Genomic DNA, 12806 nt, shown 5'->3' with positions numbered 1-12806 from the left:
TTAGCGCGTAGTGGCAGTGTTTGATTTAAGACATACTATCTGACGAGAATTTGCGTACTATCCTGATGCATACTAACCGCCAGTGCACTAAGAGAAGTATGCGATCTGAGACACAGCATTGTTCTGGATGATAGAACTTTAGCTTGCTAGCTGCTTTGTATCAAGTGCCTCTCGTGAGATTTAAAATCAGTTCCTTATGATTATGATCTGCAGCAGAGACAACAGACTTTACTGAAAATGGACCCTCAGGACAACACTTCTAATTACTTTCCTCTCTCTGCATCGCCATTCTACCCGCAGAGCTTCTCCAGCCTAGAAATGTCACGCAATCACAACACATTTCTTTGGGCTTTGACTTTATTAGTAATGACGGGGAATCTTTGCAGCAATTTTATTGCGCAAAGTTTATATCCGTGAGATTATTACGGACGCCGTATGGACTTTTTTTTTTTGTCTGCCACACACGATTCTAAGTGTGTTCAGCTAAATGTCAGGCCAAGCTGAGATAAAGAAGTAGGAGAAGAACAGATTTAAGTGCTTCAAGAGCGCTAAGAAATGTCACCGTTTAGTGGAAAAGAAAATGTTTTCGCCGTTTGCACTGCAAATGAAAGGGGAGTTAGATCTGAAGGTAAACACAAAGATGAGTTTACCGGCATTTCTTGTGCCGATCCTCAGGTGCAAAGGGCGGGAAGAAGAAGAAGGTGAAGGGTGGTGGAACAAAGAAATCCAACGGGACGTGTTGGGCGAACATGCCGCTGCCTCCTCCACCCATGCACCCTCTCCCTGGAACCGAGGTCGACCTCGACCGCTACCCCCAGGAAAATCACGGCGGAGGGTAAGACTGCGTTCACGTCTCATCAGTCTCTTCTGACACAGAACGCACACACGGGTCAACGCCGCTGCACCTGTGTACCCTCTTTGTTGTTCATATTCTCCCATCGCTGGATGCTTGTGTTCAATTGATGGGGAAACTATTTGTCTGATGGAAAATTGATGATGAAGAGGATTTGTTCAACCTTGGACAAGGCTTATGAAATCAAGCAGTAACTCCTGTGTGTGTGTATCATAGAATGCCGTTGTTTCATTGTATTTTATTTCATTTTATATGTGTATTTGGATTAAGGTTAGGGTTAATTCAATTAAATTAAAAACTATGTATATGCCAATTTAATGTCATGTCTATGTCTGTTATTTCATTGAATTTTATTAATATAGTTGTATTTAATTCATTTATATGTATTGCATTTCTCATATTTGTACTGTCATCACCATAGAAAATCCCTGTGTTGTCATTACAACACTTACAATAAAACTTTTCTGATTCTTATATATTTTAGAAAACATGGAAAATTTCAAGATATCAGCTCTTAAAACAGCTCGTCTTATCCCTATATTTTTCCAAACAAGGGGTCTCAAACTTGAGCTTTATGAGTGCAAGAATAAGGGACTTCTTTGTCTTTATACAATGTCAAATTGTTGAGGAATAATGATAATCAATCCTCATCTTATCCTCTATATAGCTTTGATTATATAGTGAAGATTGGACAGATTTTGGTGGAAATACTTAAAATTTGAAAGAAAAAATGGGCCAAATTCACAGTGAAACTACACAAAAATATAAATTACATTTCGATCAAAGAAAAAAAGGGACTGAAAGACCCCCAAGAATGTGACCCAGTCTCATCAAAAACGTACCTCTGGTCAGATCAGTTTAAGACACTAAACTTAATTTGTTCATTTGAACTTTGATCTTCTGTCGGCTGCTGTGACTGGAACCGTAATTTCCCGAAGGAATTTTCCCAAATTAATAATAAAGTAATATCCAATCTAACCTAATTTACGAGAAGCTGAAGTAAACAAGGCAACTCTAACATTTTTCCATGACTTTATGTGTCTTTCATAATATAAATGTCTTATAAAAATGCTTTTTATAGATCATTTTTTTGAAATGCAAAGTGGAAATATAATCAGTCTTATAGAGTCACTCGTAAATTTCGTAGTTGATGTAGATAATAAGCTAAGAAATATTGACGTAAACAATAATGTCACATCATGAGAAATAAAAAATAAAAAATGCTCAGCCAGCAGAGCTTAGCTAGTTAGCAAAGCTACTGCTTGTTCACACTGGAATGAGCAAGAAATTCCAAGAGACTATAAAAAGGGGGTAACTTTTGTGTCTAATAATGATGAGTTGATGAAGCCTCACGAAACAGCGGTTTAGTAAAGACACTGTATCATGACACAGTGTCCTTACTAGAGCTCTGTAGCTAAAATAAAGAGCACCGTGGCTCAAATAAAGAGCTCTGTAGCCACTAGATGGAGCTCTTAGTATGAAAATGATGCCAGGTTTTAGTCAAGATGAACAACCTCCCTGGCTTCCATAGATACATATGCAGTGGTAGTGGATAAAACACAAGGGATAACACAAACACGTTTGTGCTCAGGCCACTGGGTCCTCTTGACCCTGAGACAACAAAAGGGTTAAGATGGCAGGAGGGATTTCCCCAAGGGGAAGTGAGCAAGGTTCAAAAAATTGGAAGGTCTTCCATGAACTGAACCAGTAACACGTGTTTTTGGATCCCATGACAGGTATGACACAAACAGTTGGGCTCCCGCCATCTCCGTCCCGAGCTTCTGCCATCAGAGCTCGGACAACGAGGGCGACGACGACAGGGGTCCCACCCCGCCGCTGAGAGGGAGGTCGTCCTCTCCGGCGACCTCGTCGGCGGCCCCCTTCTGCCAGCCCTCCTCCTCGTCCCTCAGCTCGGCCCACCACGAGGAGATGCAGTCCATCCTGCAGGCGCACCTGGACGAGCTGACCCGGGCCTACCAGTACGAGGTGGCGAAGCAGGCCTGGTAAGACCAAAGATTGTACCCGTGAATAATCCAGGATTGGCCGAACAGAACCTCCTCAAATAACAGGTGTGACAACATGGAAAGTCCATGGTCCTCGACGGAGATAAAAACAGGTTTCATGCCTGGAAAAAAAAACTGTGACAAGTCGCAGGCAACCCACGTTGGGTGGTAATAACTGGGTTTAGCGCCGACATCAGTAAATAGAGTTGGTAATTATGCATGCATCTCCTCGATGGTGGGACGTGAGCCATCACGGAGGACAGCTGTGGGGGAGATAAGAGGCATGTTGGTGACAGCCCAGCCCATCCACATCTCCTTTATCCAGCCCAATTACATCTGAATTGTGTTAGCACAACACACACCAGCAGAAAAAGGGAAGAGCAATCAGCGGAATGACTGCTGCATCCTCTCGCCTTCCCCCCCGGGCGGACACTTACAGTCGCGTTATTGATTGTCACGTTTCCCTTTCGACGCGCAGGCACATCAAGAGCAGCTCCAACATGTCCAGCACCTCCGTCCCGCCCATGGACTTCCTGTCCAGCACGCTGGGCTCGGACCTGGGGAAGACGCTCCTGTCGGAGGACGAAGAGGAGGAGCTGGAGCAGAGATACGCCATGGTGGCCAAGAACTCCGGCGGCTTCGATTACTCCTCCGGACACAGCGGGGATCATCTGGAATACTCAGGTACACCGACGAGGGGAAGCAGTTTTTTAACAAGGTCTTCGTGGTGGTCTCACCCGCGCTCTCTCGTTTCCTTCCCAATATTGAGAAACTTAAATTGAATCACTCTAAATTAACTTAGGTGAAACGACAAGACACCGTAAAATGGAATTAACAGCTGGAAGTGATTGGAATAATTATATTTATTATATGGAACGAATCAAATTGAATTGCCGCGATAACTCAAATGAGTTTATGCCAATTTAATTATTACACAAGAATGGAAGGTTCATTATAAGTGATTGTGAAATAAAGTGCATTTAAATCCATATATTTAAAGTGCACTTGGTTCTCTCACAGGTCCTACCGAACTCTTCTTCGGCTCAGAATGATCGCCATGAGCTGCTCTGAGTCTGGACTAAACAACAGACTTTTTTTCATTTTTGGCCTATTTATCTGGACATAAAGGCCAAAATCAGTTATGCGCTAACTACACCCCTATTATTAGTCATCGTCTTATTACAATGAAGTTTTTAAACAAAATAGCTCTGTAGTTCAAATAAAGAGCTCTGTGGCTCAAATAAAGAGCTCTGTGGCTCAAATAAAGAGCTCTGTAGCTCAAATAAAGAGTTCTGTAGCTTAAATAAAGAGCTCTGTGGCTGAAATAAAGAGCTCTGTAGCTCAAATAAAGAGTTCTGTAGCTCAAATAAAGAGTTCTGTAGCTGAAATAAAGAGCTCTGCAGCTCAAATAAAGAGCTCTGTTGCTCATATAAAGAGTTCTGTAGCTGAAATAAAGAGCTTTGTCGCTCAAATAAAGAGCTCTGTAGCTCAAATAAAGAGTTCTGTAGCTCAAATAAAGAGTTCTGTAGCTGAAATAAAGAGCTCTGTGGCTCAAATAAAGAGCTTTGTTACTGAAATAAAGAGCTCTGTCGCTCAAATAAAGAGCTGTGTCGCTCAAATAAAGAGCTCTGTTGCTGAAATAAAGAGCTCTGTAGTTCAAATAAAGGGCTCTGTAGCTCAAATAAGGAGCTCTGTGGCTCAAAAAAATGAGCTCTGTAGCTCAAATATTAAGCAAGTTCCACAAGTCCCTTAACGTTTTTAGTCTTCTTTTAGCCCTTAGCAGCTTCTGTGTAATTTTTGAATTTTTCTTTTTCTCGCCTGAAAAACGGCACTGGCACCATTTTAAGTTCATGCAGACATTTAAGGGACATTAAGATATTTTAAAAATTAAATTACACAGCCAATCACATTTTTCATTTCATATTTTTTTGCAGTTTTGTAAAAAAAATGAAAAAAAAAATGTACTTCTTATAGTAAACTATAAACATCATGTAAAAAATTGAAGAGTTTTTTCACTGAATTATTTTGCTTTTTTCTAAATCTTGAATAGATTATTAAAGGAGACATCTGACCAAGGACTGTTTTAAAGAAATACATTTACATTGAGAGGATTAAAATAAATATTATGGGGTTTTCAGCCCCATAAATGTACTACACAGTCTGGTCTTTTTCAACCATTCATTGATTTAGCAGTTGACGGTTTAATCCCAAAACAGTATTATGGTTGGAGGTGGCGCGGAACAATTGTGCCTTGTGTGCAGTCCATGTTTTTTTTGCCGACCAGGTATAATTATATATACAGTATATATATATATTTATATTTATACTGTATATATAATAAACATTTGTTTTAAAGGAAAAGTTGTAATGTAGAAACAACAGTAATCTGAAAGGAAATATAATATATTATTGATATTGTGAACGTGAACAGTGAAAGAAGAAGTTGAGAGAAGATTAAAGGCACAAACACAACTGGCCAGTCTTGTTTAGACAAGCTGATACATATTTATCCAGCCAGTAAGAAGAGAGCTTGATTGACACTCAAAGGTGTTAAAAAAAAAACATCGGCACCATTAAAAGTAGAAAATATTTGCCTCGCTCACCAATTAAAACCGGCTCCTGGGTCTCCTTATGTCACTGTTTGCATTCTCCATCAAAGACATGTTCCGCTAAAAGCCTCTCCGAGCCACTCGTGTGCCGACATCAAAGGCATAACATAGAATATTTAAAAAGTCCACAGAAGAGTCGGCTGTCTAAAACTCCACAATGCATTTATAAATAGGGTTTGTTACTGTCTGAACGCTTAAAAGAATAACTTTGACGGCGTCTCCCGCCGGGATAAAAGTGCACCATTTATAGACGCCGCCGTTTGATAGGTTACAAGATCCTACTTGTGCGTCGAGAATATGTATTTTTTCATGTACTTTACTGGGCAAATCACGCGTCAACGTGACTAAAAATATTACCATTAGCGATGCAAACGTTTAATCGAGTCGTCTGTATTTGTGTTTGTTGACACTTTTTTCATGTTTTTAGTCGTGTTTTGTCGTTGATGGACACATGAACAAAGATGGTGTTGTGAAGGAAACTCAGCAGGGGGTCCGGGATGTGGATGAAATGACTTCAGACTCAATAAAATATCCCTCTTTATATTCAAAAACATACAGTTCTAGGACTCTAAATAATGTAGATGAGATGACACAACACTGAAATTGAATTACCAACACAAAATTATTGGAAAATTGTAACTATTTTTTGGATTGCTGTAATAACTTAAATAAGTATATGACAAAATAGTTATAACTAAATAATGGTAAATTGTATAATAAATTCAATAAATTACTTAATAAAATGGAATTAAATATACTTTAACATTAGTTAAAATGTTTCTTTTTTTTCCAGTTCATTTTTCTTGAATAGATTATTAAAGAAGACTCATGGCTACAGTTAAAAAATATTATTTACTTGCTTTACGTTATGATAATCGTACTGCATCTACTGACGGTTGTCAGCTTTATAATGTACTGCACAGTTAGTTCTCCTTCAAATTTAAATGTTTGTGGCTTCAGCAGTTGAAAGTTTATACCCCGGACGACGAAATTCTGCCATGTCTGAAGTACATTTTTTGCTGACCAAGAATCAATGATTAAAAAAATATATATATATGATTTTCTTTCTGTAAATATATAAAAATATAGGATATAAATGTATATTTAAAGGAAACTTAGTAATGTGGAATTAGAATGTGAATATAGAAGGAAGAAAATCAGAGAATATGAAAGGCACCTTGAATAGTATTTATTTTTATTTTATTTTAGCTAGAGAGCAAGAGACATTATTCACATTTTACTTAAAATTAAAATTAAAATTTTGATTTTTTTTTAAGACAGGGGGGTTAAACTCACTCACACCATGGGCCAAAATCTTTGAGTACTCTCGGTCAAAAAGCCAAACATATTTTATGTTCACCAAACTGTATTTAAGAGAATAAAATCCCCATCAGATCCCTCTTTTTCAAACCAGGTTTTTTAGTTATTGAAAGTTTATTTTTTATTGTTAAGATCGATGATCTCTGATTCTTATCTTAGCCTAATCACTAGCATGTTTATAGGTCATGATATCAAAATTGTCAGGGCCTCATAAAATGACAAGTCGGATCAAATTTCACAGGTTTATTTTTTAATACCTGACCAAACTTTACTCCATAAGCTCAGTGTGTCGTGTATTTCAAAACTACAATATAAAAAAAAATATGAAAAAAACCTTTTGATTGTCTGTTGGTCTTCCCGGAAGTTTCACTCAATATGGAAATTAATTCAACCTCCGTCTCCGACCCACTACCGTGAAGCAGTCTGGTGGTCAGTGGCGTGGTTATTTTTGAAAGTTTCAAAAGTTGCAGCAACAAATCAGAGTGACTCTGTCATGTGTCAACATCCATAACTTCTCTTCTGTTGTCGTTCAAGGGCAGCGAAAAACAAACCTTGTGTGTTTTCATTATTTCAGCCTGACATTGCGGAATCACAGCTTGAAAACAAAAAAAACGCGATCGATCAATACGCTCATGTCGATTAGAAGTCAAGCGCGGACTTCAGTGGAGTGGACTCTCTCTGAAGAGACATCAATCATATCCGTCCCTCTTTCAGGTAAACCCCGTCAGCAGTGCCACCCAGACGGGTCTGGCGCGGCCGACAAGAGTACGCACAGCCTCGGCCACCAGAGGGCGCCACATCCTGGCCTGAGATCACAGGCGGACAAGGTTGGGACTCTGCCCAGACGGAAAGACAACCATTCAGACGGTGAGTGAAGGCGCGCCGACGCCTCAGTCATTATTCATCACTTAAAAGCAAACCCCGTCTGATCGCCGTCCCACTCTCGCAACCGTGGAACCATCCACTCCTGCAGCTCACACGCCTGCAGTGAAGCCGCCGCACAGCGTGGGTTCCCGTCTGCACGGCTCGTGGGCAGCTGCGGCCCCAGACGCCTCAGACGAGTGCATGGTGACCGTGTCGACGCTGGAGCGCCAGCATATGGCTTCATGGAGCGGCACCACGGCATCTAACAGGGCCACGCTGGGACGGGGCTCCCACAAGAGGCCTGGCGCCGACCACTGCCACAACGGGCATCTACCGACCAACAGCACAGATAAGCTGGACCACTGTGAGTGAGATGTTTCTGCCAAAATTAATCTGTTTGTGGAGTTTTATTACAGTTAAACCATTCTTGTTGGCTAGTTAAGGAACATTTTAAGAATTTTAAGACACCTTTTAATTTACAAATTTACCTCTATTGAAGAGGTAAAAACTCAACAACCGAAGGAACAACAATTCAATTTTGATTGTGTTCTGGAGTTCCATGTGGATCCAGGAAAATTTTGAAGGATATCTCACTCTAAGCAACTCATCTTTGCCAATATTATACAAGAGTTTCATAAAGCTACTGCCACCTACTGTCCAATTTAGCTAATTACTTATAGTTTAAGATTAATATAGAAGATACATTTTGTCAAAAAATATTGTTCTTCCAGGCCTTTTTTTTAACTTTTGGTTTAAAAAACTTTTATTTTTGTATAATTATACTATTCAAGTTGTATCTTTTTAGCAAATTAATTTTACTTTCCTGCCTCAGGAATATGACTTGGTTATTGGACAACATTTTAGAATCTAGTTTTCAGTGTCTTTTCAACAGCAAAAGAAATTAGCCGGAAAAAAGTGCACTTTTGTAAAGCTCCTATTATTTAAAATTATTCAATGTAACCTTTATATATTTCTTTAATATGTATTGAAGCACATTTTCTTTATATTATCTACTACTTACTTGATGGTGGTGGAAATTTGCTAAAAAATATAAAGGTGATAACGTTTTTTGAAGTCAGTAGTGCAAACTAATCTACTAGTTAGTAGTAACTAAACATCTATAAAATCAAGATAAACATGCAAAGATTATTATTTTATAGTGTTTTATATACTTTTTTTAAATGTCATGTACACATTAACAATCACTATAACCTTTTTGAGTGGCTAAAAATTGTCCAAAAGCGAAGAAAAAAAAAACTATAGAGTCATGTTTTAGAGACTATCAAAGAATAATATAAAATAAATAAATACAAAATTCCGTTTTGTAGTTTCTAAATGATCTTTGACCTCATTTGTTTTCTTTTGCTAAAAAAAATGTTAAATCTTCCTAAATCATTTGGTTCTGAATTAGGATCTGTATTCTTCCAAATGTTAAATGAAGATCTTGATAAATACATCAAGTATATTATATACTTTTTAGGGTAAACCACTTTGTTGAAATACAGTGAACTTGAAGTTTTTATTATATCAGTAAAATATATTTCTGTGTCTTCCAGAGTCGCTGAGCTGCTTCATCTCCTGCCGATCCCAGGAAAAAAAATTGACATTCTCCTCACTGGAGCACGGAACGATTTCGGAAAGACACGCAGATGAAAGGAATAAAGGGAAAAAAAACTGCAGATGTGTAAATGTCGTGTACAGACACGGACACTTGTCTCACGGTGTAACTTTGACCCCTTCCCCCTCCCTCGTCCTTCCCCCGCCTCCTCTTCAAAAACGACGATGTGTTCCATGTCCGCTTCCGTTTCCTTTCACTTGATGTTCACACGGATGGCGATCGAGAAGAAGAAGAAGAAGAAACGACACTCGTGCAAAAACGGACTTGCATCATTTGTAAATATCTTTTTTAATGTTTCTTTTGCTTTGCTATGCAAGCCAAACCTGACGCGGTCTCTCTCTCTCTCTCTCTCTCTTGTGATTTATTACTGTGAATCTTTTTTCATTGATGCTCAAACTTTTATGAAGCTACTGTATCATTGTACTTTGCACAGAGTGTTTTTTTTGTTTGTTTTTTGGTGAAAAAATAAGCACAAATTGTGGACTGAGCTGAAGGAGGAGAATCGTCGTGGCAGAGAGAGAGTTCGTCCGAAATGTGGATGTGAACTCGAACATTATCATGTTGGCAGGAGACGCATGGATGGATTTTACTGATCACTTCACATGGACTCGAGCACTATTTACACAATGACTGAAACTTTCAAATACAATTTTGGGGGTTTATTTGTTTTAATTAGGGGTAATAATAATACCTTTGGATCATAATATAATGGAGGTGGACAGTGGACATTTATTTTATCCATCAAGTTCAGTTTTTTTAAGTAAAAAGCTTTAAAAATTAGCACATGAGGGTCTTTTTCTTCATGACTTGCTAAGATACTATTTCAAAAGCGGAAACAATAAGAAGAAAAGTAGCAAAACTTGCCTTTGGTCTTCTATTATTTCCCTATTGAAATGAACTTTCGAAAAGCCCACGTCTCAAAAAGTGAAGTCATTTTCGGAAGCCTGCGAGATGTTTGACTAGAAATCAAAGTAGATTAATTATCACTTTGATATTGTGACCTATAAACATGCCAGTGATTAAGCTATGATAAGGAAAAGAGATTATCGGTTTTACGAAATTGCAAAGAGACTTCCAATTTGATGGGGATTATATTCTATTAAAAACAGTTTGGTCAGTATTAAATATGTTTTGGCTTTTTGACCAAGAGTACTTAATGATTTTGGCTTATTTTTTGATTGAGTTTGACAATGAACATTTATTTGATCAAAATAAAAACCTCAGTTTTAATAATATCTAGGTCTTTTAAAATGACCAAATGAGACTCTATGTCTTTGTTACTTGAGAAGATACTATTTCAAAAGCAAAAACAGAAGAAAGAAAAGTAGAAAAACGTTTGGTCTCGTCTTAATTTCCATATTGAAGAGAGCAATCCATGTATCTAACTCAAATCAGGCCCACCAAGTCATTTACATATATATATATATATATATATATATGGTGTCTTATGAAGATTCCAATGCTTACACTAATATAAGGAAGAGATTATGCATTTTTATAATTATATACAGAGGAGTCCAATAAGAAATTTGCTTGGTGAGTGTTTGTTTAAAATACAGCAATTAAACTCAATTCCTGCTACAGACAGCTTAGTAAATATACATTTGATGCAACACTTTACTAAGAAGGCTAAAGGATTTTGTAGTCATGTGTTGGTGAAGCTTCATGAAACAGTGTCATGTTGTTTAGAGGTCAGTAGGTGGCGCCATCATTTTAAAAATGATGTGACGTTTCATTAGAACAGTTAGTATATAGTGTAGAGACCGCCATCTAGTGGGCTCTGAAAATAATGACACTGCTTCATGAAGCTTCATCAGACCATCACTAGGATTTTATCCGCTTGTGTGATTGAGTTTGACACCCCCTGTGTTAAATAATTGACGTCCACTATAAAATAAAAGTTTTGTCATGGAGTGAAAGAAATTTAACGACATGCTTTTGACACGACCTGGTTTCTTTTTGCATGAAATTGTTTTTCTTTCATTTGAGATTTTAACCCCCATTTCTTATTAATTGTGACCAGATTTTGCCTCTTTTTTTTGTTTTTAATGACCTTCAATGGGTGATTTATACATCGACAACTTCTGACACAGACTCAATGCTTTCAAAGAATTCCTTTACAGTTGCAATACAACACAATATTTATGGTATCCAGAGCAAATACGTGTTTTAATGGGTATACTTTTCTCCACTGCCACTCTGTGATTGACAGATAATATTTATGAGTAGTTAATAGTTTCTCTGACATGATACAAGTGCAATATTTAAAGGACAGTGAGGGAAACAAGATGAAAAAAACAATGTTGTGACGTCACAAAGAAGCATATTTATATATGTGATGTTTAACATCTGAAAAAAAAACACCTTTTTGTTCATAGGAACTTACTGTTCATTTTGTATCATCTTGTGAAGATGAGAATCGGGGAAACTTTTCATCATCGCTGCAACGTCCTCACTGCTTTTTTCTCCTGACCAGCAGTCCAGAAATGGTTCCCTTCCAGATCGGTTTGTCTTCAGGAATACACAGCCACAGTCCGCCGGGTCGGTTCTCTTCAATCCTTTGATGCAAAAATAAAACATTGTGTGTAAAAAGCGACAATATTTTTGACTCTGATTCTGACTCAGATTTCCTTTGGGCTGCTAATATACTCAGTTTTACCCCCCAAACTTATGTGTTTACACTGGGATATCAAAACATTTTTTTAGGGATGGGTTCGTGAAGCCTCATGAAACAGCTGTGTAGTGATGGCACTGTCTTGTGAAACAGTGTCTTTATTTTGAAAGGTCACTAGATGGCACTCTAGAGATGTCTCTAGAGCAACACTAGAGAAAACTGACCAGAAACTTTTTCCTTCAACTGAGAAACAAATCGAAACTTAGGAAAATGATGTCACAACATGATCTGGAGCTTATAATCCATGCGTTTGTGTCTTCTCATGTAGACTATTGTTACAGTTTATTTCCGTGTCTAAACAAGAAAATGCAGAACTCTGCAGCAATAATTCTGACCTGCTCTAGTAGAAGAACTCACATTTCCACGATCCTCAAAACTTCTAATCTAATAGGATCAATTTTAGAATTCTGGTTGTTACTTTCAGATCTATTTATTGTCAGACTCCTCCTTACATCACTGCTCTGATGCAGCCTTACATCCCAGCTCTGGCTCTGAGGTCTGTGGATCAGAATCTGATGATGGTTCCTGAACACGGTTCAGGACCAGAGGAGAGAAATCTTTCCAGGCTGTTGCTCCTAAGCTTTGGAACGATCTTCCTCTCCCTCTGTGTTTGATGGATCTACTGACTCCTTAAAGAAACATCTTAAGACATCCTTATTTGTGCAGGCTTTTCCCTGATTTTCTAGGATTACTTACTTACGTACAGTATTATAAAGCAGACAGTGCCATCTAGTGGACTTTCAGAATAAAGACACTACTACAGCGTCTTCACTACTCAGCTGTTTCATGAAGCCTCATCAACCCAGCACTAGTTTTTACTTTTTTTAACGCAATTAAATGTTTGGTTTAAGTTCCACCTTTCACC

At 38.1% G+C, this 12806-nt stretch overlaps 1 protein-coding gene across 1 annotated transcript in view; it reads left to right on the top strand.

The window, feature by feature from the left end:
* Positions 1–11842, top strand: part of LOC148066058 (roundabout homolog 2-like) — a 102999-nt gene extending 91157 nt beyond the window's left edge. The window contains exons 22-27 of the mRNA XM_087807891.1: positions 676–835; positions 2590–2856; positions 3335–3540; positions 7500–7652; positions 7759–8013; positions 9206–11842. Of these exons, the coding sequence (XP_087664017.1) occupies positions 676–835; positions 2590–2856; positions 3335–3540; positions 7500–7652; positions 7759–8013; positions 9206–9207 (1043 nt within the window). The 3' untranslated portion in view covers positions 9208–11842. The remainder of the gene's footprint in view (positions 1–675; positions 836–2589; positions 2857–3334; positions 3541–7499; positions 7653–7758; positions 8014–9205) is intronic.
* Positions 11843–12806: the final 964 nt, after the last annotated feature.

This window comes from Callionymus lyra, chromosome 14, assembly GCF_982586985.1.
Source record: "Callionymus lyra chromosome 14, fCalLyr1.hap1.1, whole genome shotgun sequence".
In the NCBI taxonomy this organism is placed as follows: Eukaryota; Metazoa; Chordata; class Actinopteri; order Syngnathiformes; family Callionymidae; genus Callionymus; species Callionymus lyra.
The sequence above is the reverse complement of the archived record's forward strand: the minus strand, read 5'-3'. Positions and strand labels throughout refer to the sequence as shown.